This window comes from Stegostoma tigrinum, chromosome 2 (genome assembly GCF_030684315.1).
Source record: "Stegostoma tigrinum isolate sSteTig4 chromosome 2, sSteTig4.hap1, whole genome shotgun sequence".
Lineage (NCBI taxonomy): Eukaryota > Metazoa > Chordata > Chondrichthyes > Orectolobiformes > Stegostomatidae > Stegostoma > Stegostoma tigrinum.
The window spans coordinates 154471627-154492177 of NC_081355.1; the positions used below are offsets into that span (position 1 = coordinate 154471627).

The window sequence follows — 20551 nt, forward strand, 5'->3', positions numbered from 1 at the left end:
GCAGTTGACGTTGGTCTCGGTGTGCATCCGGGAAACAGCCCGTAGAGCACGGAGTCCCGCGTCACGGAGCTGCTCGGGACGAACCTCTACAGATACCACTGCATCTCCCTCCAGACCTCCTGCGCATAGGCACACTCCAGAAGGAGGTGATCAACAGTCTCGTTTCCCCCCCCCGCAGCCGCCTCGAGGGCAGCGTGCGGTGGCGCAGAGATTCTGGGCATGCATAAAGGATCTCACTGGCAGAGCCCCTCTCACCGCCAGCCAAGCAATGTCCTTGTGCTTGTTTGAAAGTTCTGGCGATGAGGCAGACTGCCAAAGTCGTTTGGCAGAATGCCTCATCTTTTTAAATAACAAGAGTGATTTTATCATAGTATCTTTTAAGTTGTCATGATCTCTACCTCCGATGTTACTAAAGAATTATAATTAGCTGTGGAAAATGCCCACAATTCACTTTGAAGGAGCTCTGCATAAGCTGGTAACTCAGTAACAAGGATTATCTTGAATGATCATTTCCAAATCCCTTGAACACCTTTACTGCACATCCACTACTTAATCTTGCAGGGCCCAGCAAGTAAATGACCAATTGTCTGGTTTTGAAGCTTCACAGGTTTACATTTCATTTTTAGGCGTTTGGTGCTGCTCCTTCGATGCCCTCTGCACTCTTCATTGAACCAGGCTTGATTCCTTGGCTTGACAGTAATGGTGAGTTTTGAGTAGATATGTAGCTCAGGTTGAGTTTCTGGATGTGAGTTTGTTTGCTGAGCTGGAAGGTTAGTTTTCAGACATTTCGTCACCATTCTAGGTAACATCATCAGTGAGCCTCCGATGAAGCGGGACATAACACCAGCGCTTCATCGGAGGCTCACTGATGATGTTACCTAGAATGGTGACGAAACGTCTGAAAACTAACCTTCCAGCTCAGCGAACAAACTCACATCCAGTTGACAGTAAAGATAGAGTGAATTGTATGCCAGGCCCTGAGGTTCTTCTGCGAATGGCTCACAAGTGCCTCATGGATGCTCTGTCTTAACGTGCTTGATCTATTTGAAATTTGTTCCATTTAGTATGGTGATAATAGAGCTCAACATGACGCAAGGTATTACCAATGAGAACATGTTGATGCGGTTGAATTTGGTTGGCTCGCCGAGCTGGTTTCTTGTTTTGCAGATGTTTCATTACCATGGTTGGTAACATCCGCAGTGCAGCCTCTGATGGAGGCTCCATCGGAGGCTGCACTGCGGATGTTACCAAGCATGGTAACGAAATGTCTGCAAAACAAGAAACCAGCTCGGCGAGCCAACCAACTTCAACAACCTCAACACCCACAAGCCGAGCTACAAATCTACTCCAAAACCCAATGAGAACATTTCATCTTTCCTTGTGTTGCTGGGTTAAAATACTGTTATTCCCTCTCCTTTACTGACAATACTTGAATTACTGCAGTCCATTTGATGCAGAAGACTGCTTACTGAAAGTCCTCAAGAACTAGGGATGGTCATTAAATGGCCAATGATGCCTACATTGTCATGAATGAACTCGTTTTTTTAAAAAGCGGAAGTGAAAGGCTACTCATTCCAACCATTCCATAGCATACTCCCCATTTAACTATCCAGCAAAACCTTCTATTCTCTTCTCCCTCATCTGTTTATTTAATTGCTTCTTTAAAATTTATCTATTCTTATTGTTTCTCCTTAATTCCTTTATTGGATTGCTTAGATATCATCTTGTTGGCTTTCAAGGTTGCTCTTTCCTATAAGTGGAAACACTCCCTTTCTTTCTAATCTAATCAAAAGCATACACAATTTTAACAACTTTCCTTATATCATTCCTTGGTATCGTTTTTTAAATCGAGGGGTATAGATAAGGTGAATGGCAAATGGCAGAGTGTCTTTTCCTTTATGGTGGGTAATTTCAAGACTTGGGGGCATATATCTAACCTGAAAGGCAAAAGTTTCAAAAAGGATGCAAGGGGCAACTGTTTTTAAAGAGAGTAGTTTGTGTGTTATAGAGACATACAGCATGGAAATAAACTCTTTGGTCCAACCAGTCCACGTGAACATAATTCCAGACTAACCTAGTCTTGCTTGCCTGCTTCTAGCCCATATCACCCCCAAGCCTTTGCTATTCATGTACTTATCCAAATGTCTTTTAAATGTTGTAACTGTGCCTGCATCTATCACTGGAAATTCATTCTACACTTGATCCACCCTCTTTTTTTTTTTAAAAACAATTTGCCTATGTCTTTTTTTTAAATCTCTCTCATCCTACTTAACCTACTTCCCAGGAGGCATATTTTTATTACGTGCTAATTGCATCAGGGTAACAGAACAGAGTGCAGAATACAGTGTTACAGCTGCAGAGAGTGGTCCATTAAGAAGTCAAATAACAGTGGGGAAGACGCCATTCTTAAATCTGTTCACATGTGTATTCAAACGTTTGTATCTTCCATCCTGTGAAAGAGTGAATAACTGGGGTGTGGGTCTTGGATTATGTTGGTTGCTTTCTCAAGGCAGCAGCAGTATAGATGGCATCAAGTGGATGGAAGGCTGGACCAGGTAACGATGGCAGTTTCCTTCCCTGGAGGACATTTGTAAAATCCCACCTGGGCCTCTGCAGATGTATGGTTATCATTAGATGCTTGATTCCAGATCCTTAATGAATCTAAATGACAACATCTGCCATGGCAGGATTTGAACCTGGATCTCAAAAACATTATTTGGGTCTCTGGATTAACAGTCCAGCGATTAATGCCACGAGGCTGTTGCCTTGTGCAACTTGCCCGATACATTCTCCACAACAGTAGGATTCAAAACTAATCAATAATCCAGAAACTTGCAAAAGCTTCTGCGTAAATTCAAGTCTTTTTAAGATGAGCACATGGAAAAAGCTTTGCTTCCATTGTTTGGAGTTTGATCTGGATGCTATGGGCTGATCACGAATGATATTGGGAACATATGAATATACAGAAGAGGGGCAGGAGTAGGCCATTTGGCCCCTTGAACCACTGCTATTCCATAAGATCGTAGCAGATCAGAAGAAGGGTCTAGGCCCAAAACATCAGGCTTCCTGCTCCTCTGCTGCATGGCCTGCTGTGTTCATCCAACTCTACACCTTGTTATCTCACATCAGAATGTAACCTCTGTTCCATGTTCCTGCCTACATTCCTGATGACCTTCCACTCTCAAGAGCTTATTCACTTCTGCCTTAAAAAAATTCCAAAAAGACTCTGTTTCTACTGCCTTGGAGGAAGAACATTTCAAAGACCACCATATACCCAATTAAATTTCTTCTCATGTCATGAATGGGCAACCCCATTAGCAGTGACCAGAGAAGGCGATAGATACAGTTCTTAGGTCTCAAGGGATCAAGGGTTACAGGATGAAAGCAGGAGAATAGGTTCTTTGACCCCATCAGCCATGATTGAATGGTGAAGCAGACTCAGTGGGCCAAATGGCCTAATTTATGCTCCCATGTCTAAGATTTCAAAATCATCAGGGCCCTTCTATCTCCTCCCTGGTCTCCCACAGCAGCCTCGGATACAGCTCTTCAACATCTAGCAGTTTAAGCAGGCTTAAAATTGGACAATACATCCTCCCTTTTTGAATTGTAATTTTTTTGAATTATATCACAAACCCTCTTCCTGATTCCAATTCATAGAAATGTAGATAGGAGTAGACCATTCACCTCTGAGCCTGCTCTGCAATTCAATATAGTTGTGGCTGTTCATCCAATCCAGTCCCTTGTTCCTACATTCTCCCCATACCCTTTGATCCCTTGAGACCTAAGAACTGTATCTATAATCCTCCTTTTGACTTCTGCTTTCTATGGCAGAGAATTCCCCAGGCTCACTCTCTCTAGGTGAAGAAATTTCTCCTCATTTCAGTCTCTGGAACACCCTCCCCATGTTTTTAGACTGTGACTCTTGGTTATGGACCCTGGTCATCAGGAACATCCTTCCCATGTTTACCCTGTCTAGTCCTGTTAGTTTATTGGCTTGAGATTTCCCTCTTGTTCTTCTAATCTCTAGCAAATATAGCCCTTTCTAATCCAATTTATCTTTATACATTCATCTTGCAACCTCAGGAATCAGTCTGGTAACATTTGTTGCACTCCCTCCATAGCTAGAACATCTTTCCTGAAGTAACGAGATCAAAGTGGCACACAGTACTCCAGGTGTGGTCTCATCAAGTCCAGTACAATTACAGCAAGACATCCCTTTTTCTTGTATTCAAAACCTCTTGCTTTTTAGGCCAATGTACCATTTGCCATCTTCGTCACCTGCTGTGTCTGAATGTTCTCTTCCAGCCACTCATTGCACCTCCCACTTACCAAATATATTGCCATTCGGATAATAATGTGCCTCCCTGTTTTTGCCACTGAAATGGATAACCCTTGTATTTACAGGCAGTCCCTGGGGACCAATGGGTTCCATTCTTGAGTCTGCTCACAATCGGTGCATTCTGACTGGAGTACAAAATGTAGGACAATATAAAGTACCATGTGTAAATACAGGAAATGATTGAAAGGCAGATGTGTAAAATTACAATCTTGCAAGGAATCGCCATTTTATGTATAAGCATTTGTAAGTCACATGTTTGTAAATCAAGGTCCCCTGTTATCCACGTTGTATTTCATCTTCCATGTGCTTGACCACTTGCTGACTGAGTTCAATTCATATTGAAGGATCCCTGCATCCTCTCCACGGTTTATCCACGCAGCTTTGTGTTTCTGCAAACTTGGAGATTTATATTTAGTTTCCTCACTTAAGTCATTTTATATCATGGACCCCAGCTATTCAAGTACTGATCCCTGCGGTACCTCACGAGTCATTGCCTGCCACTTTGAAAAAGACATATTCATTCCTTCTCTTTGTTTCCTGTCTGCCAACGAGTTCCCTATCCATGTTGCAGTTACCCTAGTCCCATGCGCTTTAATTTTATGTTCTTATGTGGGACCTTATTGCAAGCCTTATGACGTGAACTACATCCTGTGGCTAGCCTTTATTAATCTGATCCGACCATGGTTTTCAAAGTGCCCTGCCATTAAATCTTTTGTAATAGCTTCTGCTGTTTTCCCCACTAATGTCAGACTAACTGGTATATAATTGTTTTCTCACTTTTTTAAATAGCGCTGTTAGGTTACATCCTTCTCTATCATGTTTACAGATATAAACTATTCATTTAAAACCTGTCTTCTAGCTCTACCCATTGTTTCGCTTGGGTCCCTAGTGGGCCTACTCTTCCATGATTATCCTCTTGTTCCTTATATACTTACAAAGTGCTTTTTGGATTGTACTTTGTTTTACCCACTAGTGTTTTCTCATGTCCCCTCTTTGCTCTCCAATTTCGTTTTTTTTAAGTAACCTTTCTATCTGCCTCTATGGCTTCTGGAGTTCTGAGCCCTCAGTATCTATTGTAAGCCTCCCTTCTTTTGTTTATTCCACCCCCCCCCCCCCATTTCTGAAAACAAACCTTCCACATTAGACAGGGGTTCACCTGCACCTCCATCAACGTGGTCTGTTGAATCTGTTGTTCCCAATGTGGCTGCCTTTATATCAGTGAGACCAAGAAGAGGCTTGGAGATCATTTTGTAGAATACCTGTCATCTGTTCATGACAAACAACAACACCTTCCAATTGCGAACCGCTCCCACTCCCAGGTTGACATGTCCATCCTGGGCCTCCTCCAGGGTCATAGTGATGCCACTCTCAAACTAGAAGAGCAGCACCTTGTTTCCACCTTGGGAGCCTATAGCCCAATGGCCTAAACGTGGATTTTACCAGTTTCAAAATCTCTCTCTCCCCCTCCCCCGGCTTCACCCCCATGACTTACTTACGTGCTTCCCTCCCTCCCTCCCCTACCTCCCTTCCCCCTCCCCATTTTTGAAGAAGGGTCCCCACCCAAAATGTCAACTTTCCTGGTCCCCTGCTGCCTGGCCTATTATGTTCTTCCAGTTCCATACTGTTACCCCTGTGTGCCTGCTGTCGGATCCGGGATGTCCGGTTTTACCCAAGTATATACACCTGGTCTTTTGTCTTACTGAGGCATGTCTGCCCCATACATCTAGGTGTAGAGCTGGATGAACACAGCAGGCCAAGCAGCATCAGAGGAGCAGGGAAGCTGATATTTCGGGCCTAGACCCTCCTTCAGAAAAAAGTGAGCTTCCCTGCTCCTCTGCTGCTTAATCCGCTGTTATTCCAGCTCAGCATCTTATTATCTCAGATTCTCCAGCATCTACAGTTCCTGCTATCTCTGCCCCATACATCTAGTTTAGTTTTTCTGGAAGGGTTGAACTGCCCTTTCACACTTGCTGATTTTTTTATTTTTATTTTCTGGTGTCTCTGATCTCAGTTCTTTGAGCTTGGGTCTTGACAGGACTTGCCCATAGGCAGCATTGCTCTGATGAAGGTTCCAGGCCTGAAACGTCAGCTTTTGTGCTCCTGAGATGCTGCTTGGCCAGCTGTGTTCATCCAGCTTCACGGTTATCTTGTCTTTTGAAAGAGTCTGTTTTGGCTCAGGCATCCCCAGCATACGTTGCTTTTTGGCCAATTTTGATGTCCTGTTTGAGTTGCTGTAGCTATATTTCTGGACTCCTGTTTTAAGGATTTTTATTTCACTTAAGCAGTTGCAGGCTGCTACTCCAAAACTGGTGTCTTTTTCCCTCATCTCTGCATTAGTACCATATTCAATTATGATACCCAAAAGTTGACCTTTCACTGAGAATGGGTCATGTCTTTATCAGTAAACAAACTAGCAAGCAGCTTTCTGTTCTTGCAGGTTGCAATAAAGACTGAAAGCTGAGACGCTTTGTTTTTAATTTTTTTTTCCTTTCTGTAGGTAATAGCTCAGTTAACAACCTCCTGCAGTGATCTCTCAGAAGAGGAGCTCGCCAAACTTGGGGTGTCCTTATTCAACTGTCAAGCGGCTGCTGAACATCGGCTAACTTACCTATGCACTGCAGATATGGTAATTCCATTGGGTGAATTTCTTTCCCTTGAGGTTGGGAACAGTGAGGGAAGAATTACAATCAAAATATTCCAGTCTGTTAGTTTGTGATTCAGTGTCATGGTTCTTTTAAATAGTGATGTGAATTTCAGGTTAAACTTCATATGGCTAAATTTCAATCCCTTTTGAAATATGCAGTTGAGCAAAGAATCAACATTCTTGTACTGGTAGACCTGTGCTGTTCTTTCAATAAGGTAGATTTGGGTCATGAATGGCAGCAAACTGAAAGAGAAAAACTGATAAATGTTAGGAAATTGCTGGTTAGTCTTTTGAGTAACTTCTGGTGGTCTCCAGAAAGTTAACCTGTGAAAGATAGAACTGGACCCAAATTTTACGCATGCACTTAGTGGTACACACTACAGGTATACAATACGCTACAAATACAGAAATCGTTATTTTGGTCTTTTTCTAGGGTGCTTTGCTAGTTTCTGGTGTTATTATACACCTCCTGGAGCAGGAGGAACTTGAACCTGAGGCAGGTGGAAGTTCACAAAATTGAGAGGACTGGATTGTTGGATTATTTTTCTCAGGATAAAAAATGTCAGTTACTAGTGGGCAAAGGCAAAAGGAGAGAAGTTTCAAGGAGATGAGACTTTTTTTGTTAGATGGTAGTTAGTACCTGGAAAGTGCTGCCAAAAAAGGTGGTGGAGACGAGTATGATAGCAATGTTTAAGAGGCATCTTTATAGGTAGATGAACACAGAGGGAATAGAAGATAGAAAGAGCCAAAAGGCACAATGTATTGGTGTACTTTTGGTGGGCTGAAGGCCTTGTTTCTGTGCTGCTCTATTCTTTATTCTTTGTAGTATCACTGCACCACAAAAAATCCTATTGTCTTGAAATTTTCTAATCGACATGTTCAGGGATAGGATTACACACCTCTGGAATAGATTGGTCTTGAACCCAGGCATCCTGGTTCAGAAGTGGGGCCGCTACCATTGCACCACAAGGATCTCTATGCTTTTTCTTCTTTCTCCCAATGAATGCCCACTACATGTATGCAATTAGTGCCAAATGCACCTTCAGTGTAGAATAGCAGGATTATAGACAATAGGTGCTGGAGTAGGCCATTTGGCCCTTCGAACATGAAGCACCACTTGAATTTACCACTATGATAGTAGCCTGTTCTCAACTCTCATGAGTAATAAGTGGACCATCCAATGATTCAATTTTCCAAATAATTGTTTGGGAAAATGGTGCCCTTTCCGACCCAATTACTGAAAACAGCTAATTTTTCCTGCTGTTTTGTTTCATTCATCAATAAACTGAGCTGAATGCTGCTTTTGGCCCTCAAGTGTACAGTATTTTTGTGACGACCCTGCACAACAAGGTTATCTCCATCTGTCCTATTGATCCTCCTCAAAACCCTGCACTTTTATGGACAGTCCTTTGTGACTAGCTAGGAGTTGGTGGACTTTCCTCCTTTTGTTCTTGTGATGGCACAATGCACTATAGCTGTTCAAAGAGCCATCAGATAAAATTAATGTTGATGATGGAGTAATTGTTGAAAGAAAAGACCTTGAATTTATGCATGTCTGGTATTGACTCTTCTTTTCTTGCTACTAATCTGTTTGCTCCAAGACGTTGGCTGAATGTACAGAGGCTATGGACCCTGACACCTGGAATGCATACCATATAATCAGTAATCGTGCACGCTCTGTGTGCTATGCCACGCGACAGCAGGATTTCAAAAAGAGGACTGAGATGACTGTGAACTCACTAGTGGCTTCAGCTTCCAGTCAGTTAGAAGCCATGAAAATCCTGAAGGTAATTGTGCTGTGACTCTCTGCACTCCGTGTAACCGTTCCTCAGAGAAAGCACCTTGGGCTCTTTCTCTATCTTAATGGCACCATAAAAATCAATGGCATGAATATTTGAACTAACAGGTTGGTTTACACAGGATGTAATGTTTCAATTTGCTTGTTCAATTGATCTTGGTAACCTTTGGTTGTGGAACACAGCATAGATTAAAATGCTGTTCAATAGTTTCCCTGAAGTTAGCAGATCTTTCACTATTAATTGGAGCTAGACTTGTATGTCTCTGACTTTAGCCTCTAACCGTCTTTAGCCTGTAACTGTCTTTAAAACTCAATCAAATGCCTTTCTCCTGAATGGAATGATTCTTTTTCTATTGAAATTCAGTAGTCAGTTTTGTCTTAAATAGTAATTTATCATAGGATGGACAAAAAGAACTACGAGAGCTCACTGCCTCGTCACTTGAAAAAGTCGTTAAGGGTCAGAATGAGTTGCTGGAACAGCAGGAGCAGCTTCAAGGTGGTCAGCACGAGCTGGAGACTTCAATCAATGGAAACCTGGAGAAGTTGACTAAGGAAAAAGAACTTATTGCTAGTGGACACCAGCAAGTTGCCAAGTTGATTGAAGGCATTACATTAACAATAGGTAAGATAGACCTTCTAACTGAATTCACTCCAACTATTGCAGAGGGCTATGCATCTATAAACAGAGTTTATTCATGACACTGATAGATATGTGGGCACTAAGTGAATCTGAGAGAAAAGGGGAGAGGGCAGGAACGTGAAATGCAGGCATTTAATCTTATTAAATAGTGGAACAGACTCAATGGGCCACAAAGTTTCAGCCTGGTCTCTTTCTCATCTTAAAAATCATGAAGCCATTGCCAATTGTTAAAAACAAAACAAAACAAAAATCTGGTTCATTAATGTCTTTCAGGGATGGAAAATTGCCATTGTTCCTTGGTTTGGCTTACGTGTGACTCCACAATTTACAACAATACGGTTGTCTGATCATCACCTTTTGAAATGGCCCAGTCAGCAACTTAGTTGTATCACCTGCTAGAAAGCTTAAAAATGAACCTGGATGGAGAACCTGTCTGACTTTGACACTGAAAACATTAATTGCAAACAGCTTTCTTTTTAAAAAATCATTTGTGGGATGTGAGTGTTGCTTAAATTTACATTTAAATTTATACCAATTCTTGGCCTCTTCACAACAAACAATTTACTTTTTTGAACTGTTAGCTGAGATATTGTAGTAAGTGACCTTGGTACTTTTTTGCACATAATATAGGATATTTTCCATTCAAAACAGTGGGAGGGATATTGCTTAAAATGTATGTGAAAGCTAGTGTTTTCCCCCACTTTAAGTTCCGTTTTAGGGAATGTACCCACCTGATAGGAAGTATATACAGCTATTGACTTCATTCAGTAGTATACTCTTGTCCTTTAAGTCAAAAGTAGCCAGGAAAATTGATACAGATTCTGATTCATCAATTGATGGGGAGGAGATGGCCTAGTAGTGCAATTGCTAGACATTAATTCAAAAACTTGACTAATGTTCTGGGGATAATGGGAACTGCAGATGCTGGAGATTCCAAGATAATAAAATGTGAGGCTGGATGAACACAGCAGGCCAAGCAGCATCTCAGGAGCACAAAAGCTGACGTTTCGGGCCTAGACCCTTCATCAGAGAGGGGGATGGGGGGAGGGAACTGGAATAAATAGGGAGCGAGGGGGAGGCGGACCGAAGATGGAGAGTAAAGAAGATAGGTGGAGAGGGTGTAGGTGGGGAGGTAGGGAGGGGATAGGTCAGTCCAGGGAAGACGGACAGGTCAAGGAGGTGGGATGAGGTTAGTAGGTAGCTGGGGGTGCGGCTTGGGGTGGGAGGAAGGGATGGGTGAGAGGAAGAACCGGTTAGGGAGGCAGAGACAGGTTGGACTGGTTTTGGGATGCAGTGGGTGGGGGGGGAAGAGCTGGGCTGGTTGTGTGGTGCAGTGGGGGGAGAGGATGAACTGGGCTGGTTTAGGGATGCAGTGGGGGAAGGGGAGATTTTGAAACTGGTGAGGGAGGTTGCAGGAACAGCAACTCCTATTCCGCCTGGGAACCCTGCAGCCATATGGTATCAATGTGGACTTCACCAGTTTCAAAATCTCCCCTTCCCCCACTGCATCCCTAAACCAGCCCAGTTCATCCCCTCCCCCCACTGCACCACACAACCAGCCCAGCTCTTCCCCCCCACCCACTGCATCCCAAAACCAGTCCAACCTGTCTCTGCCTCCCTAACCGGTTCTTCCTCTCACCCATCCCTTCCTCCCACCCCAAGCCGCACCCCCAGCTACCTACTAACCTCATCCCACCTCCTTGACCTGTCCGTCTTCCCTGGACTGACCTATCCCCTCCCTACCTCCCCACCTACACCCTCTCCACCTATCTTCTTTACTCTCCATCTTCGGTCCGCCTCCCCCTCTCTCCCTATTTATTCCAGTTCCCTCCCCCCATCCCCCTCTCTGATGGAGGGTCTAGGCCCGAAACGTCAGCTTTTGTGCTCCTGAGATGCTGCTTGGCCTGCTGTGTTCATCCAGCCTCACATTTTATTATCTTATAATGTTCTGGGGACCTTGGTTCAAATCTCACCATGGCAGATGATGGAATTAGAATTCAATAGAAAAAATCTGAAATTTAAAATCAACTGATGACCATGGAACCATTGTTAATTGTTGGAAAAATCCACCTTGCCCACTAATGTCCTGCAGGGAAGGAAATCCTCATCTGGTCTGACCTACCTGTGGTACTAGACCCACAGCAATGTGGATGACTCTCAGTTGCCACCTGAAAGATCCCAGCAAGCCAAGAGTTGTATCAATCGCTACAAATGCTCAAAAAAGAAATAAAATTGGACAGACCATCTGGTATTGACCTAGGCACTGGAAAAGAAAACGGCAGAAACCGTCTGGTTGACCTTGCAAAAGTCTCCTCCTAAAATCTTGGAGTTAGTGCCAAAATTAGGGGGAAACTGTCTCTCAAACTAGTCAAACAACAGCCTGATGTAGTCATGCTTGTGCAATCCTAGCCAAAATTCCCCGAAACCACAATCACCATCCCTGAATATACCCTGTCCCACCAACAAGATAGACCCAGCGGAGGTGGTGGCTCAGAGTACGTAGTCGGGATGGAGTTGCTATAGGAGTCCTCAACATGGACTCCACATCCCTTGATATCTCATGACGTCAGGTTAAATGCGGGCAAGGAAACCTCCTGCTGAATACCATTTGTTGTCCTCCCTCAGCTGATGAATTATTACTCCTCCATATTGAGTAACGTTTGGAGGCAGCACTGCAGGTGACAAGAGTGCAAAATGTACCAGTAGGAAATTCAATGTACACCACCAAGAGTGGCTTGGCAGCAGTGTGACTGATTTGAGCAGTTCGAGTCTTAGAGGACATAACTGTTAGACTGGGTTTCTGGCAGGTGGTGATGGAATCAATGAGAGAAAAGCATAAGACATAGAAGCAGAAATTAGGCCATTCAGCCCATTAAGTCTGCTCTGCCATTTGACTTATTGCTGATAAGTTCCTTAACCCCATTCTCCTGCATTCTCCCTGTAACCCTTGATCCTCTTGACAATCAAGAACTTGTCCATCTCTGTCTTAAATATAGTCAATGACCTGGCTTCCACAGCCGTCTGTGGCAGTGAATTCCATAGATTCACCACTCTCTGGCTGACTAGTTTCTCCTTATCTCCAATCCAAAAGGTCTTCCCTTTACTATAACGCTGTGCCCTTGGGTTCAAGTCTCTCCTACCAATGGGAACATCCTGTCAACATCCACTCTGTCCAGGCCATTCAGTATTCTGTAGTTTCAATTAGATCCTGCTTGATCCTCCTAAATTCCATCAAGCAAAGACCCAGAGTCCTTAAAGGTTCCTCATGTTAAGCTTTCCATTCCTGGGATCATTTTTGTGAATCTCCTCTGAACCCACTACAGGGCCAGTACATCTTTCCTGAGATATGGGGCCCAAAACGGCGTATACTACTCCAAATGCAGCCTGACCAGAGCTTTATAGAGCCTCAAAAGGACATCCCTGCTTTTATATTCATGCCCTGTTAAAATAAATGCCAAAGTTGCATTTGCCTTCCCAACTACTGACAACCTGCAAGTTTACCTTGAGAGAATCCTGGACTAGAATTCCCAAGTCTCTTTGCACTTCAGACTTCTGAATTTTCTCCCCATTTAGAAAATGGTCCATGCTTCTATTCTTCTTACCAAAGTGCATGACCTGACCCTTTCCCACGTTGTACTCCATCTTCCACTTCTTTGCCCACTCTCCTAACGTGTCCAAATTCTCCTTCAGCCTTCCCACATTCTCCTGACCCTCTATCTGTCTTTGTACTGTCTGCAAACATAGCCAGAATGCCCTCAGTTCTTTCATCTAGATCATTAAAGTATAAAGTGAAAAGTTGTGATCCCAACACTGGCCCTGTGAAACACCACTTGTCACCAGCTGCCATTCTGAGAAAGCCCCTTTTAACCCCACTACCTGCTTTCTGCATGACTGCTATCCATGCTAGCACCTTGCCTGTAATACCATGAGCCCTTACTTTACTCAGTGGCCTCTTGAGGGCATACTTGACTTCATCCTAACCGAATGACTGGCCACATATGCAACTGTCCTTGACACTATCAGTAAAAGTGAACATTGCACAGTTCTTGTGAGACCCCTTCACATTGAGAATAACCTCCGTCATGTTGTGTGACATTGTGATAAGTGGGACAGTCTTTGAATAGAACTATAAGACCATAAGCCATAGGAGTGGAAGTAAGGCCATTCAGCCCATCGAGTCCACTCCCCCATTTAATCATGGCTGATGGGCATTTCAACACCACTTCCCTGCATTTTCCCCGTAGCCCTTAATTCTTTGTGAGATCAAGAATTTATCAATCTCTGCTATGAAGACGTTTAAGGTCCCGGCCTCCACTGCAATCCGTGGCAATGAATTCCACAGGCCCACCACTCTCTGGCTGAGGAAATGTCTCCTCATTTACGTTCTAAATTTAACCCCTCTAATTCTACGGCTGTGTCCATGGGTCCTAGTCTCCCTGCCTAACGGAAACAACTTCCCAGCGTCCATCCTTTCGAAGCCATACATTTATCTTGTAAGTTTCTATTAGATCTCCCCTCAGCCTTCTAAACTGTAATGAGGACAATCCCAGGATCCTTAGCTGTTCATCTTACTTTAAACCTACCATTCCAGGGATTGTCCATGTGAATCTCTGGGCGCTCTCCAGCACCGGTGTGTCTTTCCTGAGGTGTGGGGCCCAAAATTGGACACCGTATTCTAAATGGGGACTAACTAGAGCTTTATAGAGTCTCAGAAGCACATCGCTGCTTTTATATTCCAACCCTCTTGAGATAAACGACGTTACATTCGCCTTATTAATCACAGACTCTACCTGCAAGTTAACCTTGAGAGAATCCTGGACTAACACTCCCAAATCCCTTTGTACTTCTGCTTTATGAATTTTCTCACTGTTTGGAAAATAGTCCATGCCTGTGTTCTTTTTTTCCCAAAGTGTGCAAGACCTCGCATTTGGTCATGTTGAATTTCATCAGCCATTTCCTGGACCACTCTCCTAAACTGTCTAAATCTTTCTGCAGCCTCCCCAAATCCTCAGTACCACCTGCCTGTCCACCTATCTTCGTATCATCAGCAAACTTCGCCAGAATGCCCCCGGTCCCTTCATCCAACTAGCAGCTTGGCTGGGCATCCATGAGACGTTGTGGGCAATCAGCAGCAGAATTATATGCCAACACAATCTGCACCTCATGGTCTGGCATATCCCACACCCAACCATCACCAGCAATCCTGGGGATGAACCCTGGTTCAATGGAGAGTGCAGGAGGGCATGCCAGGAACAGCAACAGGCATATCTGAAGATGTGGTGTCAACCTCATGACGCTATCAAGAAAGACCAATTGCATGCCAAACACTATAAGCTACAAGTGATAGATGGAGATAAGTGATCCCACAATCAACAGATCAGATCTAAGCTCAGCAGTCCTGCCACATCCAGTCGTGAATGATGATGGACAATTAAACAACTCACTGGAATAGGTGGCTCCACAGATGTCCTGATCCTTAATGATGGATGAGTCCAACACATCAGTGCAAAAGATGAGGCTGAAGCACTTGCTTCAATCTTCAGCCAAATGCACTGAGTGGACGATCTATCTTGGCCTTTTCCAATGGTCCCCAACATCACAGATAGCAGCCTTCAGCAAATTTGACTCGCCCTATGATATCAAGAAATGAGTGAAAGCACTGGATAATGCAAAGGTCCCTCAGGGTAGCGTCCTAAGCCAAACCATCTTCAGCTGCTTCATAAATGACCATCCCTCCACCAGAAGATCAGAAGTGAGGATGTTTGCTGATTACACAATGTTCAGCACCATTTGCAACAGCTCAGATACTGAAGCAGTCCATGTTCAAGTGCAATAAGAACTGTACAATAACCGGGCTTGGGCTGACAAATGGAAAGCCACAACAATGCCAGGCAATGATCATCTCCAGTAAGAGACGATCTAATGACTGCTCCTTGACATTCAATCTGCTACCATTACTGATTTCCCCCACTAATATATTAGGGTTTACTATTGACCAGAAACTCAACTGGACTCATCACAGTGGCTACAAGAGCAGGTCAGGTGTTAGGAGTACTATGATGGGTAACTCTCACTACCTGATTTCCCTGCCACCATCTACAAGGGACAAGTCAGGAGTGAAATGAAAAAGTCTGCACTTGCCTGCATGGGTGCAGCTCCTACGACACTCGGGAAGCTTTGCACCATCCAGGACAAGCCCCCCACTTGATTGGCACCACATCCACAGGCATCTATTCCATCCACCTCAGCAGCAGCGTGTACTATCTACAAGATGCGCTGCAAAAAATTCATCAAAGATCCTTAGACAGCACCATCTAAGCCCATGACCATTTCCACCTAGAAGGACAAAGGTAGCAGACATGTGGGAACACCACCACGTGTAAGTTCCCTTACAAGCCACTCTCGCTATCCCAACTTGATAATATGTTGCCATCCCTTTGCTGGTTCAATATCCTGGAATTGCCTGCCTAACAGTATTGTGGGTCAACCTACAGCATGTGGACTGCAAGGACAATAAATGCTGGCCATCCAGTGATATCCACATCCCAAAAGTGATTTTTTTTTTTAAAAAAACTATTTTATGGCTAGACCAAGCTAGCTTGGATGTATAGGAAGAAATTTTGGTATTTATTTAGTGCTTGTGTTTCCAGTATTCCAAAGTGTTTCACATAGAATGTGTGAACTGACTTGTGCAGCTTTTTAACCTTTACTTGTAGGCCCTGTAAACTGTATTAAGGTAAATAAAGAGGTATTCTTGACATTTTGTAATGAAGTGTTTACAGGTGTCAGGAAGACTACCTTCAAAATAGCAAATGAGACTTGTACATCTGATTTGAAACACTAGAACAGGTGTCAAGAACTCAGTTTCTTAGATTTTTTTACATAGAGGTTGCAGGTCCATCAATGCAGCACTTGACTGTTAGTCTAATTATTTAATTCCGCAGTGAGGTTTGAAACCACAGCATTCCTGATTTGCATGGAAGTATAATTAATTGAATCTTTTTTTTTAAATTCACTAATGGGAACGTGGATGTTGCTGGATGGTTGGTATTTATTGTCCATCCCTAGCTGCCCTTGGCCTAGCAAGCCAATTAGTTCATTTCAGAGTGTGGTTGACGGCCAACAACTTTGCTGTGGGTCTGGAATCACCTGTAGGCCAAACCAGATGAGGATGACCTGAAGGGCATTTGAACTGACAATAGTATCATAGTTATCAGCACTTTCTTAATTCCAGATTTTTGATTTGAATTTAAACTCCACCATCTACCATCTACCATGGCAGGATTCGAACCCAGGTCCCCAGAACATTGGTTGAGTTTCTGGATTTAATAGTCTAATGATAATATCACTAGGCCATTGCCTAGTTAATTGTCTTCCTCACAAAGCCAATAGGTAGTGGAAAAAGCATTTTGTTTCCTATAGAAGACAACAAAATGTGAGGCTGCATGAACGCAGCTGGCCAAGCAGCATCTCAGGAGCACAAAAGCTGACGTTTCGGGCCTAGACCCTTCATCAGAGACTGCCTGAGATGCTGCTGGGCCTGCTGTGTTCATCCAGCCTCACATTTTGTTGTCTTGGATTCTCCAGCATCTGCAGTTCCTGTTATCTTTGTTTCCTATAGAAACCTCTTTGTGGCATTCCAGCTTTGGACATCCAAACTGCAACACTGCAAAGCAATATATCAGCACTGTAAACATAAGACCATAAGCCATAGGAGTGGAAGTAAGGCCATTCGGCCCATTGAGTCCACTCTGCCATTTAATCATGGCTGATGGGCCACATCTGCTACCTTTTGTACTTCAAATAAGCTATAAATTGCTTGTCTTTTGTGGTATTTATTTTGATTTTTTTTGTGCAGTGTTGGTCTCAATACTTATTGACTTTAATTACAAACATAATGCCGGCATTGAAATGATAGAAAGGAGGCTTTTAGCATCCTTAAAAAGGAAGCAAATCAATGGAATCCCCAGTGGAACGTAAAACACACAATCCCTACAGTGTGAAAATAGGCCCTTGGGCCAATAAGTCCACATCAACCCTTAGAGCATCTCACCCAGACCCATTCCTTTATAACCCACCTAAGCTACACATCCCTGAACACTATGAGCAATTTAGCGTGGCCAATCCACCTAACCTGCACATCTTTGGACTGTGGGAGGAAACCCACGCAGACACTGAGAGAATGTGCAAACTCCACATAGACAGTCAGCCTGGGGTGGAATTGAACCTGGGTCCCTGGCACTGTGAGGCAGCAGTGCTAACCACTGAGCCACTGTGCTTTCCAGTGCAGGAGGATCTTAAGAAAGGAATTAGGAGAGCAAAAAGAGGGCATGATAAAACACTGGCAAGTAAGCTTAGGGAGAATCACAAGATATTGTATCAGGATATCAAAGCGAAAAGGATAATCAGGGAAAGAGTAGGTCCTGTTATGCATCAATGGGACAATCTGTGCATGGAACCAGAGGACAAATGAGTACTTCACATCTGTCTTTACTTTGGAGAAGGAGGATTTTAGGATCTGTGGAATTCCCTGCCCAGTGAAGTGGTTGAAGCTACCTCACTGTTTTTAAGGCAAGGCTAGATAAATTTTTGACCAGTAAAGGAATTAAGGGCAATGGTGAGTGGGTGAGTAAGTGGAGCTGAGTCTCTAAGATCGGCCATGATCTTATTAAATGGCAGGGCAGGCTCGAAGGGTCAGATGGCCTACTCCTGCTCCTAGTTTTTATGTTCTTACGTTCTATGGAGGTACAGAATACAGGAAGAAGGACTGAGGTTCTTGAGCAGTTTCATATAGAGTGAGGAGATGTTGGAAGCTCTGGCAGAATTAAAAGTGGACAAATCCCCAGGTCCTGGTGACTTGTACCCCAAGGAGCAGTGGGAGATGAGGGAGGAAATAATACTGGCTCTGACCCAACTTTTTAATTCCCTTCTGGCCACAGGGGTGGTGCGAGGATAGCCAATGTGGCTCCACTTTAAAGCAGACAGTTGAGGTAAACCTGAGAATTATAGATGAGTGATTCTTGCATCAGTTGCAGGGAAACCTTTGGAGAGAATTAATCACCACCTGGAAAGGCAACATTTATTCAGGAATAGCATGACGTTGTCAGAAGGAGATAAAACAAATCTAGTTGAATTTTTTGAGAAGGTGATCTAGTCTGTAGGTGAGTGCAGTGCAGTTGTTTATTGCTTATATGGATTTCAACAAAGTCTTTGGCAAATAGGAAACTGATAAAGAACGTAAAAACACATGGGATCTGGGGTAAGTTGGCAAGTTGGATCCAAAATTGACTTGGTGGGAGGAGATGGAGGGTGGTGGAAGAAGACACTTTGTTTGTCTGGAGGCTGGTGTCCCATAGCATATCTCAGGAATTAGCCTGAGATGTTTAGTGTTTATGTATAAATGATGTAGAAAAATGTGGAGTGATGACAAGTTTACAGGTGACAAAAAAAACTTGGCCAGGTAATTGACTGACAGGAAGAAAGAATGCATCTATAGCCTCCAAGAAGACATTGGTCATGGAGAATGTAACCTGTTAAATGGGACGTGATGCATTTTGGAAGACTCAACAAGATTAGGGAGTATTCCACGGATAGCAGTACTCTAGGAAGCTAGGAGGGATCTTAGGGTGCTTCTCCAAAGATCCCTGAATGAGTCAGGGATCCAACTTGCCCAGGAGCACAAAAGCTGACGTTTTGGCCCGAAAGCTCCTGGGCTGCTGCTTGGCCTGCTGCGTTTGTCCAGCTTCACACTTTGTTATCTTAGCTGAAGTACTGCGTGCAGTTTTGGTCACTACACTGTATGAAGGATGTGATTGTACTGGAGGCATGGAGAAATTCCCATGATGTTACCTGGGATGGAGCATTTTAGCTCTGAAGAGAGGCTGGATAAGCTTGATACAGCAGAGAAGGTTAAGAGATGACCTGGTAGGGGTGAATGAGATTCAGGGGCATTGACAGGATAGACAAAGCAACTGTTCCCCTTTAGTTGAAGGGTCAGTGACGAGGGGCCATAGTTTGTGGAAGGCAGGAGGTTTAGACGGGATTTGAGGAGATCTTTTTCACCCACACAGTGCAGAATTGCTTGGAAGAGTAGTTGAGGTGGGAAACCCCTCAACTTGGCGGGGGGGGGGGGGGGGGGGCGGCAAAGGAGGAGTGATGACACCTGAAATGTCAACAATCAAGGTTAAAGGCTAAGTGATGGAAAGTGTAACTAGTACAGATTTAGAGTAGTTGGAACATTTTCTCTGGAAAAGACATTGTCTCTTAGCCTAAGCAGATCTTTTAAAATTTAAAACAAGTCTTAGGGTAGTTCTTGAGAAAATGTATTTCCATTTGTAGTGGAGGGAAGGGTGGCTGCAAATGTTCACAGCTAGGATTCAATGCCAGTCACCACTAAATCCAATCAGAACTCTGGAAAAAATCTTAGCTAGATAGTGAGAATATGGCATAGTTTACCACATGGAGTTGTTGAAGAGGCTAGCATCAATGTGTATATAAAAGGAAACCTGATTTAAGCAGATGAAAAGAAATTTCTGAAAAAGGGTCCCGACCCAAAATGTCAGCTTTCCTGTTCCGCTGATGCTGCCTGACCTATGTTCCTCCAGCTCCACACTGTCATCTGACTCCAGCATTGGCTGCTCTTACTACCTCTTGAGTGAAGAAGTGTTGCATTCAATAAGCTTTGCTTTTTTTTAAATAGAAAATGTCACTAAACAATTGGCTCATCAGGATTCGGAGCTACAAGAAGGTCATCGAGCAATTCTAACTGACTTGCTGGAGGTCCGGGCACGTGCTCATCAGGTCTACACCAAACTGGGTAAATAGCCTATTAATTCGGAATGGTGAATGTTGTGCTTGAATATCTGACTATCTTTCTACAATTGTGTAAATGGTGAAGATGGATGTCATTAAATGAGGGCACTTATGGATTTTCACTGGACTAATTTATGACACTGTTTCATTGGGTGTACAGCACTAAACCACATTAACTCATCAGTAAAAGCATCTGTATGCTCCCTGTGTATCTAGTTCACTTGTTTTCCAGCAGTCTGTTGCCTCTGACATCTGGTTCACCATTTGAGCTCTCCTTTGATGACAGGATTGTGGTTTACTTGGTTGCAGGTTGTCTTC

At 43.6% G+C, this 20551-nt stretch overlaps 1 protein-coding gene across 1 annotated transcript in view; it reads left to right on the forward strand.

Annotated features, from left to right (window-relative positions):
- bmb (brambleberry) overlaps positions 1-20551 on the forward strand; it is a 62271-nt gene that overhangs the window by 12910 nt on the left and 28810 nt on the right. The window contains exons 2-5 of the mRNA XM_048549238.2: positions 6837-6965; positions 8585-8770; positions 9181-9403; positions 20121-20237. Coding sequence (XP_048405195.1) covers positions 6837-6965; positions 8585-8770; positions 9181-9403; positions 20121-20237 — 655 coding nt within the window. The remainder of the gene's footprint in view (positions 1-6836; positions 6966-8584; positions 8771-9180; positions 9404-20120; positions 20238-20551) is intronic.